This window comes from Dendroctonus ponderosae, unplaced genomic scaffold (genome assembly GCF_020466585.1).
Source record: "Dendroctonus ponderosae isolate FM_Combo_2020 unplaced genomic scaffold, Dpon_F_20191213v2 Dpon_F_20191213_4, whole genome shotgun sequence".
Taxonomy (NCBI): domain Eukaryota; kingdom Metazoa; phylum Arthropoda; class Insecta; order Coleoptera; family Curculionidae; genus Dendroctonus; species Dendroctonus ponderosae.
The window spans coordinates 7,040,891-7,059,412 of NW_026018611.1; the positions used below are offsets into that span (position 1 = coordinate 7,040,891).

An 18,522-nucleotide genomic window follows, 5' to 3' on the forward strand; every position below is an offset into this window, starting at 1 on the left:
AACACACTTCAACTCCGCTAAAACTACTCTCAAGAAAAATAACTAAATTGATAACAACACTTCTCAACCTCGTTTGTGCGCCATTTGCTGATAAGCTACTCAGCAGCCCTCAATTCGGCAGTAAAATATCCAAAAAAAAACAAATTGAATTAGAAGTCCTAATCATGAAGCTCTTCATTCTATCAACTTTATTGGCCCTAACGTGGCTTCGGTGTGGTGCGCTAGATTACCCCGGAACAGAAACACGCCCCATCCTAAGTGAAGAAGAGGCCAGCCAATACACACCCGAGAGTTACTTAAGTGAGTGGATGCCTGAAGACATTGCCATTCCCGAGGAACCAGACTTTGAAGTCCAAGCAGGAGATTCTATTCAAAAAGTAGTGAACGATGCAATTAGAGATAGCGATGGCACCAGAAGAATCTACATAAAAATTCAAGCAGGGCATTACATGTAAGTAAGTAATCAACACTTGGCGCCCCCCAGTCAGCACTGATGCACTAGGGAAACTGTATACATCAACGGAGAAACCCCGCTTACCATCTTTGGAGATCCAGACAATCCTGAAAATATCCACATCATGACGAATATCAGCGCCCAAATGCGCGCAGCTGAATACCAAAGTATGGTAAATGAAAATGGGGAACGGTACCAAGAGGATGATCCTGCCTGGGATTTGTATAATTCATGCGCTTCGAAAACGGGAGTTATTGGTTCTTGTGCAACGGTACTTTGGGTGAATAGTCCAGAGTTTCAGCTGCAAGGCGTTACAATCCATAACGGTGCCACAGACGCTCAAGGAATCGCTATCAAAACCACATCTGATAAGGTAAAGAAAGGAAATCCAGGGAACATTAACGACAAACTGGCCGTTCCAGGTGCATTTGAAAAACTGCAACTTTTTGGGGTTTCAAGACACTGTGGGTCTAGGCGTGGATAACGGAAGTCAACTGGAACGCGTTTTTGTTGAGCGGTGTTACGTGGAGGGAGAAGTGGATTATGTGTTCGGAAGTGCCTCAGCAGTATTGGAAAATGTTGTTTTCCGTACAGTTGCCATCAAAACGAACGGTTCCCAGATCATATTTGCTCCTAGCACTGCTCCGACAAGGTCTTTTGGATTTTTGGTCATTAACAGCAGTATTACTGGGGACTCATATTATGCAACATCCCATCAGGTAAATTTCCATACAATTATTCCACAAATATATTCGGGAAGCAAACCATCAACCAGCTATCAAAGAATCCAGGAACGGAAAAGCTTTCAAGATTAATGCTAATAACGGTATAATAAATAGCAGAATTTTGAAGCACATCTAGTAGATAACGATAAAACTGCCAGACACTTTTATGATAAAATAAAAGCTACAAGATAAGAAGAACGAAAACGTAGAAACAAAGTGGTGTTTAGAAACCATGATTAAACCGTATCAAAATAACAAGCCCAGCTAAGCAACAGCACAGTAGGTACAATAAACAATAAACAACAGTCAAGAACAGATTCAAATTTGCACCTTTCAGTTGTTTTCAAACTCAAACAGTTTAATTGCCAAAATACAATATGTATAGTAACCATGGATGGTCGGTATTCAACGCAACCGCTAAAATAACAGTGTTCCAAACGTGTAACCTGAAACCGTAGTTACAGATGTCCGATTTAACCCGTTTTTTTGGAACCGTCTCATAAAACCGAAACAGTTGGGCACACTTCGTACCAGCTGCGGCCGTTTCCCGATTAAAAGGTTGTTTTTGGAACCGTCTCATAAAACCGTAACAGCGGTGCGCACTTCGCACCAGCTGCAGCTGTTTGCCAATTTAAACGGTTATTTTTGGAACCGTCTCATAAACCTGAAAAACCGGTTCGCGTGAGCACAGAACCGATGCGGCCATTGTCAACGGAAAATATGTTGTCTGTAGTTGCGCGTTGCCTTAATGAGTGTGTTTATTTTTTTTCGTTTATAAGAATTACTGTTCAGCTCTCCAGGAACCAGCGAATATTTAGTTGCCGCGATGATATATTTCAGCATTTTTCGTCTATAAGTATTTAGTTTTCTGACATTCTGTAATAAATCTTTAAAAAAAGGGATTTATCTCAAGAAACTTAGCTCGAGAGTTATATGCCTGTTACCAGCAAACTAAGCAGAATTTGCACTTGCATATGAGCTATGAGCAAACTAAAAGTCTAAGACATAACTTTCATCACAGTTGAAATGTAAAATAACAAACGTTTTAAGCAGAATGTGCACCTGCATTTAAGCAAGCTGGCCATTTTTAAATATAAATTCAGTCAGATATGAAATGAAAGTTATTTGAATAGTAATAAACTGTCCGGTCGACATATTTTTTTTTCATTATTTTTTAATGGTACCAAAATTAAGTCGAGTAATACTGCGTCCAGGTTTGCCAAACACATTTTTCTGTTTGTTGTTATTGTCGATTATTGGACACAATATTATTGTGAAACGAAATGCGAGAAAGTAATATATAAAATATCATCATCATTCTGCATTTCTAATGAACATTTTAAAAAGTTTTATGTTCCCTTTGGAACCGCATTTTGAAACCTATTACCAAGGTGAAACTGGAATGTTGTAACCCGTTACAGAAAAATAACCGTTTATCACACCTTTAATAGTAACTAATTAGGATTTTTTTTTAACACAGAACCGATTAACGAAGTCGTCTTCCAAATCAGTAATTTCAATGTTTGTGCATCACTTGAGCTAATTTGATTGCAAATTGAACATTTGCATTCAAATAGATGCGGTGTTTTCAACCATTTAAAACAACCATTTTTGCTCACATCAATTAAAATATATTCAGTTAATTAGTTTAAAATGTAGATCATTTAAAAGCTTCAGTCGTACCTACTTGATGCACCTGGCATAGAAAGCAATAAATTATTGCGATTTCCAGGTTAGCCTGGCTAGATCATGGGATCGAGGAATTGCGAGCGCAGACCTTTATATTCCAGATGAATCGCCTAATGGTCAGTTAGTTATCAGGGAATCAACTATTGAGGACATTATCAACTTGGAGGCGCCGTACTCTGCAGCAGCCACCAGCAGCAGACCATTTAAAACTGATCTTAAACCAGATCGGAATTTGGACGACAATACCCATAACAGATTATGGGAGTTTAATAACATGGAAGTAGCCAAGACTCCGATAAGTCATTAACGTAATAAGAATGTTATTGATACAGTTGGAAAATAAACATTCCAGAATAATTGAAAATTAAAAAGAATATCGAAGATTAGATAGAAAAACACTTAAATTGTTGACAATATTATTTGTTATATCATTTGCTCATTAGTAAAACATTCAAACAACTGTACTGTACTGTACTAGACATTCTGATGAAACGGTGTCTTTTGAGTATTTGGGCCCTGCTTTGGGTTTCAACAGCATTTGCACTAGAATATCCTGGTACAAACAATCGGCCCATTCTATCCGAAGAAGAAGCAAGCAGGTACACCATAGAAAACTATCTCTCTGGTTGGGAGCCTGAAGAAATAGAAATTCCCGATCAGCCACACTACGTTGTATCAGAAGGACAATCGATCCAAGCAGTGGTGAATGAAGCCATCCAAAGTGGTAGCAGTGCTTTCCGGACCTACATCAAAATTGAACCTGGACATTACATGTTAGTATATTTCTTCAAATATTCTGTAGGGAAACTAGAAGACTTTCAGGGAAACTGTCTACATCAAAGGAGACGTTCCGCTCACAATCTATGGCGACCCCGATAGACCTGAAGATGTGCACATAATGGCCATTCTTAGTGCCCAAACCTCCGTTGCTGACTACCAAATCACTGTAAATGAAGACGGGGTCAACTACCAGGAAGGTGATCCTGCCTGGGAACTCTATAAATCATGCGCTATCAAAGAGGAGGCTATTGGAATTGAATGTTCAGCAGTATTCTGGGTGCAAAGCAATGACTTCCAACTGCAAGGCGTGACTATACACAATGGTGCCACTGAGGCTCAGGCTCTGGCTATTAAAACATCAGGTGACAAAGTAAGTGGTTTACGCCCGCTCATAATTTAATGTCGCTTTAACGTATCACACAAATAGAAAAATTCATCTTTGAAACATCGGTATCTTTTTAATCAGTAATACGCACGTACTTTGAAAAATCCTTTCAATATAAGTGCATCTAGAGAGGCTCTTAAAATGTACATCCATTAATGCAATAAAAAAAACCGGCGTTGTGAACAATGGTAAAAAGTTAAATATGAAGTAAAATTTCTGCTTTCGTCCGGCTCGAAGGACCAAATTCAGTATTATTTTACAGCTTTTAAATTTGGGTTCGGTAGATTCATCTCATGAACAACAACTTTATGAGTATTCAAGACACTGTGGGCCTGGGAATAGACGAAGGAGAAAATGAAAAGGCTGAAAGAGTTCTGATTCACATGTGCTACATCGAAGGTGAGCTCGATTATGTGATTGGAGGCGCTTCCGCGGTTTTCAATATGGTTACTTTCAATACTGTGGCTTCAGTTGAGAAGGAACAGTATGTAATATTTATGCCTGATACCGCCCCTGGACGAACGTATGGGTTTTTGGTCATTAACAGTAACATTACTGGAGATGCTTCTTATTTGCAAAGTAACGAAGTGAGTACTGTGTAATACATGTGTTTATGTATGTGATCTCTCTTACTGTGAGCAAAAAAAAACAATCAATCGATGATTTTTTTGCGTTTTTAGATTCGTCTGGCGAGATCTTGGGACAAAGGCGTCACTAGTCCACTGGATTATGTAGCGGGCGAATCTCCCAATGGCCAGCTGGTTATTAGGGACTCAAATATTGAGAATATAATTAATGGAACGGCCCCATACACAATTGCAGGGGCCAGCAAACGCCCCTTTAGCACCGATATTAAGCCGGATCGTGACCTGGACGACAACACCCACAACAGATTATGGGAATATAATAATCGCGGAATTGGAGCTTAAATGTTTATAAAGAATAAAAAATTTACGAAAATGTCTACTATTAAACCAAAAGTTGTTCAACGGCTTTGATTCCTTTGGATCTAACAATAAAATAAATTTTAAACATAACCGATTCTTATTTTTTTTGTATTGCGACAACAGTCCAATTTATCAAGTAATATTTGCATTTTAAAGCACGCACCTTACAACTTCCTTAATTAAAAGCAAAGTGTGCTACAAAAACGCCCTAATTAAAGTAATTATAAAAGTTTATATATTTATATGCTTTAGAATCGATGTGCGTGTGTAATATAAGTCAATATCGCTCTGGCAAAATGCTATATGTATTGCATTCAACGGTAGGGCGCCATGATATTCCTAATGAAAGTTACATGTGTAATTTTTTTAAGTACAAAAGTTAAGCAAACTTCTGGTAAGTATTATATCTATATTTTCGAACTATTTCATATTTTTCCCAAATATATTTTTAAATTTGTCTTTAATGAATTATAAAACATTTTTTGCTCGTGCTTAGGTCACAAATTTTCTGCATGCGAAAAGCAGGATAACGAGTGCCTGAGCAAGGCAATTGAGAATGGCATCAAACTAACTAAAGATGGTAATAATTTAGTTTTAAAATATTTTCCATTCAGGGTGTTTAGTAAATCGATGCATTACATGCATAGAAAAATCTTTCAATTGCCAGCCGAAATGATAAATGCTTAATCTGTATACGTATAAAAAATTTAATATTTCTCATTACGTAATTGTAGGTTTGCCAGAATATGGTCTAAAGCCTATAGACCCTTTAGCTATCGCTAAATTACAAATTGATGCCGGACAAGGAGTGCTGCATTTTGCTCAAAAGTACAAAAACGCTCTGGTTTTTGGGCTTGCAAATGTAACGATCCGTGATTCTAGGTATGCGTCTCTGCTTTGGTGTATGCAAAGTTTTAATGTATAATTTATTTGATTTTAGCATGGACTTTGCTCAGAACACTTTAACATTCTCCGCATTTTTTCCACTAGTAACAATTAAGGCTAGTTACGAGGTAAACGGCAAAATATTATTATTACCAGTACAGGGCAAAGGAGAATCTTCCATAATTTTAGGTATGCGGTAGATGAAAACACTAATACAACTGCAACCGTTTTAAAGTGAGTCATGCTTTCTAAGAACTTTGATCTGTTTTAATTGCAGATTGATCTCAGTAATTGCTATGTAAAATAGCTTCGAACATATTACAAAAAAGGAAAACAACAAGAAGTATTTTGTAACATTTTTTTCTAAAGCCCTTAATTTTTTACGCAAGTTATATTAATTATCAAAGAAAAATGAATAAGAGTTTAAACAAACACGCGTGAATTAATTGATTTGATTCATTAATGGATTGTTTGTATTTCTCAATTTCAGAAAATCTTCTCGCCATTCACAACATACAATTCGAAGAGATTACAAAAAACGGCATATACTTTGACCCGAAAACCTACTCAGTAAAGTTGTTCCCGGAACATGTTCAATACCAGTTCGATAATCTTTTCGATGGTAACAAACTACTGGGCGACAATATAAACAATGTTCTTAATGAGGAATGGCGGGCGGTCTTTGACGATGTGGAAAAAAACTACGCCTTAGCATTTGCAGATATTTTCCTGCAATACGCCAAGCGCATATTTGAACACATTGAAAAAAATGCATTATTTTTAATGTAAAAACATTTAATGCTACTTACCTACATGTATTTACAAAAGTTTGCAGTTTGATTTTTAATAGCCTGTAAGGATTAAATTGAACATTTAGTATACTGTTGAAAAAACGCATTTGAACTTTTATGGCTCACATTGTGCTGTGAGCGACGTAGTAAAGAATGTAAAAAGATGTCCAAAATCACTGTAAAATACAGTTACATTGTTTATTGATTAATAAATAAAAAATTTAGTTTTATATAATAAGTTAGCTCAGTTTACAAGAGTTTGGAAATATTTGCGAAAAGCTATCCATGCTTGTAGTACTTTCTTTACAATTTACACTATGAACTTTCACGTGGAAGTTTAGACGATTATAACTAACTTTTCACAGCGATGAGCAATATTGCAATTTTCCATAATTGATCATTTCCTTCAGCTTAATTTAGTAGTAGTACTTCCACGCAGCCACAATTCAATCACTTTAAAAGTATGATTTTTTCAATACCTTCCCGTACATTACAGCGCCTCATTCAATACGAAACTTTTCCTAGGTCCAAGAAATTCAGACATCCCCCTTGCTTGAGGAGGAGGTTTCCTCCAAACTGTCCGCATCCTCAAAAGCATAAAATGCTTCTTCCTCCAGCTTACTTGGATATTTAGTCTTATGGCCCTTCAGGTGATTTGCAAATAACTTCCTATTCCTAATAAAAAAAAACGTTATACGGAAAATGTGTGATATTCGCAAAAAAACTTACGAAGATTTAAAATCACACAAAGTACAATGCGAACATTTCTTCCGCCTCCTGTCTCGTTCATGCTTCCTAATTACATGAAGTTGTAAATTGTCGTTCTGCCGGGTTCGGTAACAACAAAGCTTACAGCTAATTGTATTTTCTGGGATATTGACGTCCGTTTTTCTTGAAATATGATTGTTCCACAAGGATTTATCGTCTGACTTAAACGGGCAGTTTTTACAGTCATACTGAAAGATGCAATATGAGGAAACAAGACTAACTAAGAAGTGTGGCTTACTTTAGTTGGCGTTTCATGCTTTCTTACATGGTCTTTATACGCGCCACTGTGCCGTGTTTTATACGGACACTCCGCACATTGAAACATTTTTATTTCACCTTCTGGTTTGTGCAGTTTCATATGAATCCTAGGAAAAACCTTCCAATGTGCTCATAGAATCAGCAACAAATTAAAAAAAATACCTTAAGGTGTAAACATTGGCCGACTGTTTCTGGCAAACTGGACAAGTAACAGGATCCGTGTTGATATGAGCAGTATCAATGTGCCGTTTAAGGCAAGATCTAAACTTGGATGTAAAATCGCAGTGATCACAATTAAATTGAGGAGCATCGTCGCAGTGCATTTCTTTTATGTGTCTTTTCAACCTAGCTGAAATCCAGTTGGAGGAGATTGTAAATTTCTTACAAGCTGCAAGTTATTAAACCATTACCATTTTCAAAAGTCTTAAATGGACACTCTGGGCACAGCTTATAGTCAATTTCAGCCTTGTTCGAATGCATTATTTTCTTATGTCGACTCATATTTCCAAAGTAGAGAGTCCCGTAATCACAATGTTCACATTGATATCTAAAATACATGGGGAAAACGTACAGAATATTTGGAGAAACACAGAATGTTTACTTTTTCTTTGCTTCTTTGGATTCATGCGTTTTCAAGTGCAAAGTCATGCCTCTGCGACAGATTTGCTTCTGGCACTTGGGGCATGGCATTGTACCCTGATGTCTTTTCATGTGATTGGGTAAAAACTGTTTATTTTTCGTTTCATATGGACATTCTGGACATTTGTACATAGGAACTTCGCCTGGCTTTCTACGAATAAATTACATTTAGCATGAAGACATCTTTCATTGAATTTAGCACATTAGAAGCTGGTGCCGACACAAAAGTGTATCGCTTATTTTAAATAGAAGTATAGTAAGATACTCTTCGTTCGGTCGTAGTAAAATATCTACATTTTTCGTTGTCTATTTATTGTGTGGTAATTTTCATTCATTAACTTGCTGGGATTTTGCGTACTTCATATCTTTCACTGCAACTTGCCTAATTACATTTTTTTAATATCTAGCAATGTGATTATAAGGTCCATTTAATACGTAAAATTACTTAACTACCACATTTTTAATCGCAGGTCTCACACGTCTGTTAAAAACACGTAGACACAGAGTGGATTTTCGTGATTAAGAATTATTATCTAGACCATTATTTCATTTTCTAATTGCTGCCTACTTTAATACAATTAAAATATTAAGTTTTTTATTAACTTGTTAAGAAAGAAATAGTCGTTTGCCTAAAAAAGATCGAGGTAAAACCTGAACTGTGTGCTAATGTGCTTGGTTGCAAAATGCTTGCCATCGTTCCCTTACCTATGGGTTAGTATGTGATTTTTAAGAGAAATTTTATGATAGGTACCAAAGTCGCATTCGGGACATTGGAATTTCTCGATTTTATCCTTGTTATGAATCTTGAGCAAATGATTGTTGTATGAAAGTTGATGCTTTGTCATAAAATTGCACAATCCACACTTAAAATGTTCTACTTCTTCTAATCTCCTAAAATTCATAGAGGTTTTATAACAGTTTGATGTATGCAAGTTGTCGTTTACCTGTGGGTTAACATATGCCGTTTAAGGCCCAGTTTATCTTTAGTCTCATATTCACATTCATCACAGTCATACATTCTGCACTCACTGGGATCTTTGTGCCTCAACAAATGTTTCGGCAGGTTTTCCTTGTGTTTGGTCTCAAAGTCACAATGTGCACATTTGTAAAATATACCCGAATGTACTTTTAAATGCCTTTGCAAAGAAGCTGGAATTGATTTCGCTCTGATACAATTAAACGATTTTTATATTTTCACAACTAGATGAATAATTGAAAGTAACTATTCAAACTCAGAGAAAAATATTGCATAGCTATTTTATTTTAGGTCATTTTTATTGTTTATTTAAATAAAATGCTTTTATTTGCTACATCAGGGAAAATAAGGAATTTTTAATTAACAAATTGTAAATCATTATGTTGTCACTATGTAAACTCTGAATTCATGATTTAACTAAAACAATGCAATGCTTACAATTTTTGTCGCTTTCAAATGGACACTGGGTACATTTAAACTGTGCAACTTGACTAGGCACAGGTCCATGAATATTAACATGTCTAATTAAATTGTATTTGAACTTGGTCCTGTAACTACAGAATGCACATGAAAAATACTTTCGCTCCCTGAAAGTTCTTTGAAAGTTCGGAGCTGAAAGATCCCTGAAAATTTTAACAAATAAACATACAACGATTCTTGATAGTCGATATGTTCGTTTCAAATTGTGAGACTGAGTGCAGTCGAAAAACAATGCTGTTAATTACTGTATGACTAATTTGAAATGTTATTTAATACATATATACATTTTGTAATCAGTAAATAATTTAAAACTTTGGGTTTAGATGTTTACAAACATAGAAATACAGATAAAACAAGGAGAAAGTATAACGGACATACTTCCCATTAAGTAGAACAGTTTAGCAAATAAGTGTGTATGGAAAAATTAATATTCTGATAAATGGATTTAGTAAGATTCGATACTTATTGATCGGCAGACATTGCACTTCATTCTTTCACCTATATGCTAGACGCACAAATTAGTATAAAGCAACAACATCAGATCCTGACCATTAAAATGAAACTTATTCCTACTTTCAAATGGGTGTGCTTATAAAGACAATATAATACTTCAATTTAATAGTGATTAACAACAAACAATTCATAAATAGGTGGTCTGGGGATCAAAACTTCCATTTAAGCATGCTGAATAAAGTATCAATAATCAATAACGATGTCATAACTCCAGTTCAGTCTGCAAACTACTTACCCCTGAAAATTACTTAATAAAGAGTGCTCCAGGACTTCGATTTTACATTCGGTATGTTCAACAAATCCATTGCATTCCGCAATCTGAGCTTGGGATTCATTTTTAAAATCAAAGTTTCCATGCTCTTGGGAGACTAGAATATTTTGATCACAATGGGAGAGAGAGACCCCCAGATTATTTTGAATCCACAACTCTTCCAGGCTACTTGGCTCTTGTTTAATAACATTCATTTTAAAGTTATTATTACATTAACATTTCCTCCCGGTGGAAGTTCCTTTCAAGTTCATATTCAAGCCTGCCCTTAATGCAGCTAAATGGCCCTACCTGCACTTAATAAAATTGATTGTTGTTGAACAATACATTGCCTCCGAGTACCACGAATCTACTGTATTTTTGATAATAGCTTATCTAAAGCAACAATCGAATTTATAAACATTAAAGTTAAAGGTAAACAATAGCACTGACATTAAACAGCTGCTTTCAAAGGCGATCAAGCATATGCTCTATAAAACGAGCATATGCGGCAACAAGGCACTAGGCTTAAAAGTACACAGATTTAAATTAATCCCAGGTTACTGTGTGAAATTACTTGAGTACTTTTGAAGCTGCAGGTGGAAAATGTCATGAGAATTTTTTTCAAAATTGCAAATACTCAATATTAACGGCACATTTCTATATTGTTGAAGATTGTTCGCTAAACAGAGGATACGCATCCAGTTACGTCACTGTAATGTGCAAAGCAAAGTGCAAGGTGCAAATGTCAAATGAACGATAAAAAATAATCACTATTCAATTTCGTAATCGGTAGGTTCCAAAACGTTGAGATTTTATCAAAAGCTGAAGAGGTTTTTATGTGAATATGTTATCGCTGTGTAAACAGAGCTTCTCCCAATCTCTGCAAAGGTCAGTACTGATTGACATACTTTAAACGCTTTATCTGCACCAAATAAATACATTTATTATCGGAAACAGCCCCTTTGACCTTTGATAATGCACCGAAACTCCTATTGAGTGCATTAGATGAATGTAGTCAAGCCACAGGAGTGGTAGAGTCTTTCACCACTCTTCCCGTCTTTGACCTGTTATTGAGAACAGTGGAAATTTCCATCAGTGCGAAAAATCAATAAGGAGCTATTTCAGACCTTATCCTACTTCATGTCTTGTAACTCATGACTTTCCTGCCTGCAAATTAATTTAAAACCCCAGTTTTATCCCATAGCAATATTTGCTAATTCACCAAAATTAGGGATAGGCTTCAATTAACAGTAATAATGGAAAATTCCCCTAGTCTAAAACAAATCACTTTTACTTTACTGGAGGCCTGTAAGGTGTCTTTGAGCGCCTTAAATATGCGACTTGCGTTAGTTATTGAAATGCATTACATATTGTCTATAATTCATGCTCAGGAGTTCAACCGCAAACACCAATGTTTTGATGGCTCAAGGTTTCCATTTTATTGGCTTGAGCTATTATAATATAAATTCTACAGGGAGTGGTGATGATGGTGATCAAGATTTTTCCTTGCTTGTATTAACAGATTAAAAATTGTTCAATTTTATATCGCATTTTATTTTTATACACCTACTATATGTAGCGATTTGTTGCCATCAAAAACACATCATTAGATAACAGGTATTTTTCAGTAATCACCAAAACATTTAGAATTTATTAAGCAGTCTAGATAAAAAATAAAATCAGCCTCACACATTCAAGGCGTTTGATTGATTTTAAATCCAATACTATTTTATTCAGCATCTGCTATTGAAAAAATCAATTAATAACGGAGAACAAGTAACAGTTTATGTGGGTTGAAGCTGTTATTGCCAGTGGATTTTTTACTCATTCAAGGACAATTTATTTTTAAAACCACTGTGAAGTGCATACAATTTATTTATAGCACTATATCTAGGGAACTGCAAGTGGCACAGCTGGACCAAATAATTAAGCTACATTGTTGCGTTTTGCCAGCGCAATTGCAAAAAACTTACGCTTGTTTAGCATGCAGCTGAATTCAAAATGTTTTCAATTGGTATTAGAATGCCTGCGTTAGTGATCATTTAAAATGAGAAAAAAAATGTTTTTGTTAACTATTGAGTTCAGAGTTCCAGCTTGAAAGTTTCAAATTCATGTTAAATTAAATATGTATATGGTCCAAACATTTTTAGACGATTTCTAATATAAATGTTAACATATTGTAGTGAACTGTTTTGAGTTCTAATTGAAAAAATATGCCAAGGAAAGTGATAAATAATCCCATTTTAGTGTGATTTTAGACACTTGACTCTTAGTTTAGAAAAAACTGGATTGGTAATATTGACAGAAATTATGTGTTATTAGGCAGATAAATTTGACTAACTGAAATCTCGAAACCCAAGAGATAATCCATAATGCGATAAATAATTAAACAATTTATCATTTGCCGAGTTAAAAAAGAGGTTTAGTTTTTTCTCCATATTCGTCTCAGATTCGATAAAATCAGAGATCAAAACGTTTCGAATAAAAAATTATTTTAATTGTGTATTTCTTAATCTACCAGCAACGCACTGGAATCAAAAATTAGGCAGGAAATGAGTACATCAAATGTAGATTCTCATAAACATTTTGAAAATCCATTAACAATCTATATTTATGTTGCAAAATTAAGCTAAAAGTCGTAAAAACTTCAGAAGTAAAAAAAAACTAAACAATTTGCAACTTCAACACCCAGATCGGACCCAAAGCGTTTGCAGACACATGTTTATTATATGAATTTTTAATAATGAAATAAGCAAGCAAAGTAGTGTCGTTTCTACATAAATATTGCATAGAGTGTAATTTATTGAATTACAGTAATTATTCCCCCAAGGGTTATGATTTAGAGAATCGGACAGATAAAGAATTTAAATTTTATTTTAGAACATTATGTAGCGAGCAAAAAGTTCCTCTCGTGTATCTTAATTATTAATATTTTTCTTTCAAAAACACCTTTTTTAGATCACATTTATCAACGAGAGATAGAAATGTTAGAGAAAGCAAGAAATAAAATTGTTTATGCTTCATATGTGTAAAGAAATTTAATTTTTGCCGTGACCTATTATTATTATTGCATTAAATAATTAGATTAAATTAAATAAAATTAATTAAATTGTTTTTATTCTACAAAATGCTATCCTTTCATTAAAGAAAATCTGCTTACTTTTCCAATAAGGTAATATTTTTTTTCAATTGGCGTGTATGTGAAGTGAAGGAACGCCATATTTACAAGCTAATTCATAAAAGAATAAATAAGATAATTTCAAACATGTTTTGAGAGCAAACTGAATTTTATCTACAACAGAAAGATCAACAAATGAAAAACATAAAGCAAACATTTTTACATAGAAAGAATATTGAAACGTTTGTCCAAGTAGGTAAGGTACAGTTAAGGCATCTTTTCTATTGTTAATTTACTTTACACAATTATTAAAGTCGAAAATCTGGATCCGAGATTTTTTTGCGGTTGAAGTAAATAAGTTGTTTTTTTTATTTTACTTAAAAATGTTGCAAAATTGATAATGCCTCATAAAAACATTTCTGGAAAAAAGTCTGTAAAATGGGAGTGAAAGACTTTGATTTGAAATGGAGATCAAAATGCAGAAGGCAAAGAAGTTTATAGGAATTGAAAATTAAGACGAAAAAAATTATTTATGGATTTAAAAAAATGTTCATAAGTAAGCCGATAAATGATGATTTTTGTGTGTCCATCATTCTAAAAGGAAAAATGTATTTTTTAACAATATTTTTAATTCACACTTTACTTCTCATTCTACTACTGTTTCAAGGCAAATAAAAATCGAGTGATAACAAATCTATCAATAGAAAAACATTGAAATTATGCGATCGTTTGTTGAAAAAACATGAAATGAAATCATGAGATTTAAATAAAATTTGATTTTTTCAACAGCAACAAAATTAAACTGAATTTCATAGATACTCAATATCGTCGGAATCACCAGAACTTTTTGAATTAATTGCTATTTGCCTGTTTTTAACCGACTTCCAGTTTCCAAGAAGCCCCTGCATTTTGGTACACTCTGTGCAAGCAAAAACTTTTACATTTTTACACCATAGAAGTAAAATTTGATCTGGCAAATGAATGTGACTTTGATAAAAACACACATTTCAGACTATTTGGCGAAACTTCGATGAGTAATATTATGAAATGTGGGTTCCAAACGCTTCAAAAAATATGCTGCAAACACTATTGTTTCTATATGAGCTTTACTAATCTTAGCCCCGATAAAAATTGAAAAATATTGCTAAAAAATGTAAACTTTCATTTTTTATACGCAGAAATATTGACTTGTTTCTCATTTAAAAGTGTCTTTGCAAAACATCTCCACCAACTAACATTTTAGAACGGCGATAAGATGCTTAGGCTCTGTCGTGCCTGAAGTCCGAGTCAACGATTTTGGCGTGAAAAATGAGCCTGTTTTGGAATATCTAAAAGGGTCTCCCGAGCGAGCGGCTATAGAAAAAGCGCTCAGTGAAGTTGCCAATAAAACCGAAGATGTTCCAATTGTTATTGGAGACAAAGAGTTCAAAACAGATGACGTCCGCTATCAGGTAAAATGACGCAAAAAGTTCCTGATGGGTCTAATAACGGTATATAATTGGCGCAGGTAATGCCGCACAATCACAAGAAAAAAATTGCGAAATTCTACTATGCCGATGCGAAATTGATTAATAAAGCCATTGAGGTGGCCACCGAAACACAAAAGAAATGGGACAAAACTCCAATTTCTGAAAGGTATTTTTCTACCCAAACTCTAGATGATTTAACATAATTGACGTGCTTGAAAGGTTTAAGATCTGGGAAAAGGCGGCTGATTTAATGGCTGGAAAATACAGAGCCAAACTGAATGCTGCTACAATGTTAGGACAGGCAAAGACTGTCATCCAAGCTGAAATTGACTCTGCTGCTGAACTAATCGATTTCTTTAGGTAGAAGCAAAACCATGAAAACAAAATAATTTTTAATATCGAAAAAATTCGTAGATTAAATGCGTTTTTCCTGAAAGAAGCTCTTAAATATCAACCAATTTCCGAAAATCCCAAAGAAACGAAAAACTCGATGAGATACCGAGGCATTGACGGTTTTATTGCAGCGGTTTCGCCCTTTAATTTCACTGCCATTGGAGGAAACCTGGCTTACACGCCAGCATTAATGGTGAGTATATCCAGTTTTTATCGCTAGATAACATTTCACAGGTTTTGATCATTGTTTGCTTTCAATTAATATACAATTCATCTAGATTTATTGTAGGGAAACGCCGTTTTGTGGAAACCGAGCGACACTGCTCTTCTGTCCAACTGGGTGAATTTCAACATCTGCTTGGAGGCTGGTGTTCCTCCAGGTGTCGTTAATTTCGTTCCTTCAGATGGCCCGGTATTTGGCGATACTATCACTGCATCACCTAATTTAGCTGGAATTAACTTTACAGGAAGTGTGCCGTAAGTAGAAGGATTTCTTGCGGGGCAAATGGATCTGTTTACAATGCCATGTTTTTTAGAACTTTCTCTCGACTGTGGAAACAAGTGGGCCAAAACATTGCCAATTACAAAAACTTCCCGAGACTGATCGGTGAATGCGGAGGCAAGAATTACCATTTTGTTCATCCCAGCGCCAATGTGGAATCAGTCGTGAATGGCACTATTAGAAGTGCTTTCGAGTTCTGTGGCCAAAAATGCAGCGCTTGCAGCAGGATGTATGTTCCTGAATCTTTGTGGTCGAAGGTAAATTTTATTTGGCTTATTCGCTTGTATTGCTGAATACCATATTCCGAAAAAAATACCATTTTTTAATTTTAGATCAAGGGCCCACTATTGGCCAAGCGCGCTGAACTGAAAATTGGCGACCCAACTGACTACAACAGTTTCACCTCCGCTGTGATAGACGACAAAGCATTTAAACGAATTTCTGGCTATATAGAGCATGCCAAGAAGTCTAGCAACTTGGAAATTATTGGAGGAGGCAAATGCGACGACAGGTAAATCATAATTGGAGCAAAGTGAAAGTTTTTCGGGCTTTTTAGGCCGTGAAAATATTTTCTTCCTGATGTTTTGCAAGAACGAGTGGCTCGCATCTTTAGATGCGGTTGCTGCGCAGAGCAAACCGTCTCTGAAGATTGCAAAACGCCAGGAAGAAATTATTTTCCACGACCTACGCCTTAGAAACTTACTAGTTTCAAGCAAATATCGCGAAAGTCATGTCATTAATTATTCTATTAAATATTTCCCTTCTTGCATTAATCAGCACCGGATATTTCATCGAACCAACGATTGTTCAAGCCAAAGATCCTAAAGATAAAATCATGACTGAAGAAATCTTCGGCCCCGTTTTGAGTATTTATGTTTACCCGGATAATAAAGTACAGGAAACGTTGAATTTGGTTGGAAGCTCGACGCAATTTGCGTTAACTGGTGCAGTTTTTGCTCAAGATGAGTAAGTATTAAATAAATACTATCAGTGTTACTTCGCATACGAATTGACCAAGTTTTCAACTATGCAACTAAGAACAAAGGAGGTAACTTTTTTATCTATGTTTAGAGCATTCCTTAAAAGTGCTATAGAAGATCTGAAGATGACCGCTGGAAATTTCTATATCAATGATAAATCTACTGGCAGCGTTGTTGGCCAGCAGCCTTTCGGAGGAGCAAGATTATCAGGTAAAACAAAATACAAATCTATTAAGCAAACCTGATATCAAAACGCACTCAAAGGCTTTTGTATTTTTTCCTTGTAAGGGGTCTTGCACTGGAATGTTTAGTTAATTTTTTGGCTTACTTCTAAATAACATACAAAGTGAAGCCGGAAAAAAAATTGTTAGAAAGAGTAGCAAAAGCGGCAATATTTTAAGAGGCAAAAATTCCGTTTTAATTCTTGGTGCTTTCCTCAAGATTGCTCCTGTAAGTCAGCACAACAAATAAAAGTCTCTCAAAATGATTTCGAATAAAATAAATTAAATGTATAAAATAATCAATAAAAAGAACTGACTACATTAATAAATTGGTTTGTTTTAGGAACAAATGACAAAGCTGGAGGCCCGTATTATGCTCTTAGATGGGGCAATCCTCAAGCTATTAAGGAAACGTTCGTTCCCTTAACGCAAATCGACTATCCCTACATGAAACAATAATTTATCAGAGTGAGTACTCCCGTTTTATTCAGTAGGTAATTGTCATCAATTTAAAATAAGTTTTGTGATAGACTGTCAGTTAACTGTTGTAGGAGAAAGTTAACTAGAAATTGGTCTAATATTGCTTTAATAATTAATGCCGTATTATTAATTAGATATACTTGAATGATTTCAATGAAAGTATTATTGATTTTTTTCTGGCCTTTTTCATGCTATGCGATATCAGACAGACCAGTTGAAGTAGACAGATGCATGTTCATGTACATCCAAAAAGCATTATTCCCAGTAATTAATTTTGTACAGTTGGTATCTCAAATAATAGCGATTTAAAATAAAATGTAATGACAATATTAATATTACACAATTTGTTGTATATTGGAAAACGTACTTCGGATTAACTTTTACTATAGAGAAAACTTTTCAACGACTCCTCTTAATCGCGTGAATTAGTCAATTCAGTAAATATGAATTCGAGGTAATGTTTCTAAATTAGATACTTGATATCATATTAATGTAAGTAATGTAGTAAACATAGCTCTCATTATTTATTGATTATGGTTCTTGTTTTCCGATGTGCTAATCTTTTTAGTCAAAATACTTTGCCTAGTTACATAAAATATCTGCCGGATGAAACCGAGTTTAAAAACACACAGAGTTATAAATTATTGAAAGATATTGTTAATTTTATTTAAGATTTAACTGTACCTATTTACGTATATTTATTTATTTTGTCTAGGGTTTCCCCGTCACTTTAAAATAAGTATTATGTAAAATCTATAGCAATAAAATTGCTTTGTTGTTATCGACTTGTTTTATTCGGCTTATTAAATAAATATCGTT

At 34.8% G+C, this 18,522-nt stretch overlaps 5 protein-coding genes across 7 annotated transcripts; 4 read left to right on the forward strand and 1 right to left on the reverse strand.

Moving 5' to 3' along the window:
• The first annotated feature begins 30 nt into the window (after positions 1 to 30).
• On the forward strand, positions 31 to 3,272 carry LOC109537089 (pectinesterase). Its single transcript, XM_019903648.2, has 4 exons — positions 31 to 451; positions 503 to 827; positions 877 to 1,173; positions 2,912 to 3,272. The coding sequence occupies exons 1-4, from the start codon at positions 165 to 167 to the stop codon at positions 3,173 to 3,175; spliced, it is 1,173 nt and encodes a 390-aa protein (XP_019759207.2). The 5' UTR covers positions 31 to 164; the 3' UTR covers positions 3,176 to 3,272.
• On the forward strand, positions 3,259 to 5,070 carry LOC109537090 (pectinesterase). The gene is made up of 4 exons (XM_019903649.2): positions 3,259 to 3,641; positions 3,691 to 4,018; positions 4,318 to 4,620; positions 4,714 to 5,070. The coding sequence occupies exons 1-4, from the start codon at positions 3,355 to 3,357 to the stop codon at positions 4,960 to 4,962; spliced, it is 1,167 nt and encodes a 388-aa protein (XP_019759208.2). The 5' UTR covers positions 3,259 to 3,354; the 3' UTR covers positions 4,963 to 5,070.
• Positions 5,071 to 5,124: 54 nt separating this feature from the next.
• On the forward strand, positions 5,125 to 6,894 carry LOC109537092 (protein takeout). Of its 2 annotated transcripts, XM_019903651.2 has the most exons (5): positions 5,213 to 5,374; positions 5,477 to 5,560; positions 5,715 to 5,862; positions 5,921 to 6,054; positions 6,356 to 6,894. In XM_019903651.2, exons 1-5 carry the CDS (start codon positions 5,311 to 5,313, stop codon positions 6,652 to 6,654), a joined length of 729 nt encoding a protein of 242 aa, XP_019759210.2. In that variant the 5' UTR covers positions 5,213 to 5,310; the 3' UTR covers positions 6,655 to 6,894. The 2 variants fall into 2 exon arrangements, with proteins under 2 accessions (XP_019759211.2, XP_019759210.2); XM_019903652.2 differs by lacking the exon at positions 5,477 to 5,560 and having other exon boundaries at positions 5,125 to 5,374.
• LOC109537085 (zinc finger protein 761) lies at positions 6,823 to 10,997 on the reverse strand. The gene is made up of 10 exons (XM_019903644.2): positions 10,526 to 10,997; positions 9,736 to 9,920; positions 9,266 to 9,470; positions 9,027 to 9,212; positions 8,284 to 8,472; positions 8,093 to 8,229; positions 7,845 to 8,031; positions 7,663 to 7,789; positions 7,386 to 7,612; positions 6,823 to 7,331 (listed from the first exon to the last, which is right to left on the reverse strand). The coding sequence occupies exons 1-10, from the start codon at positions 10,753 to 10,755 to the stop codon at positions 7,193 to 7,195; spliced, it is 1,812 nt and encodes a 603-aa protein (XP_019759203.1). The 5' UTR covers positions 10,756 to 10,997; the 3' UTR covers positions 6,823 to 7,192.
• A 253-nt stretch (positions 10,998 to 11,250) lies between these two features.
• Positions 11,251 to 18,484, forward strand: LOC109537087 (delta-1-pyrroline-5-carboxylate dehydrogenase, mitochondrial). Of its 2 annotated transcripts, XM_019903646.2 has the most exons (12): positions 11,251 to 11,428; positions 14,902 to 15,109; positions 15,166 to 15,293; positions 15,347 to 15,487; positions 15,542 to 15,713; positions 15,810 to 15,997; positions 16,057 to 16,279; positions 16,355 to 16,533; positions 16,800 to 16,988; positions 17,094 to 17,212; positions 17,567 to 17,691; positions 17,909 to 18,484. In XM_019903646.2, exons 1-11 carry the CDS (start codon positions 11,385 to 11,387, stop codon positions 17,680 to 17,682), a joined length of 1,707 nt encoding a protein of 568 aa, XP_019759205.1. In that variant the 5' UTR covers positions 11,251 to 11,384; the 3' UTR covers positions 17,683 to 17,691; positions 17,909 to 18,484. The 2 variants fall into 2 exon arrangements, with proteins under 2 accessions (XP_019759205.1, XP_019759204.1); XM_019903645.2 differs by having other exon boundaries at positions 11,252 to 11,428; positions 17,567 to 18,484.
• The last annotated feature ends 38 nt before the right edge of the window (positions 18,485 to 18,522 follow it).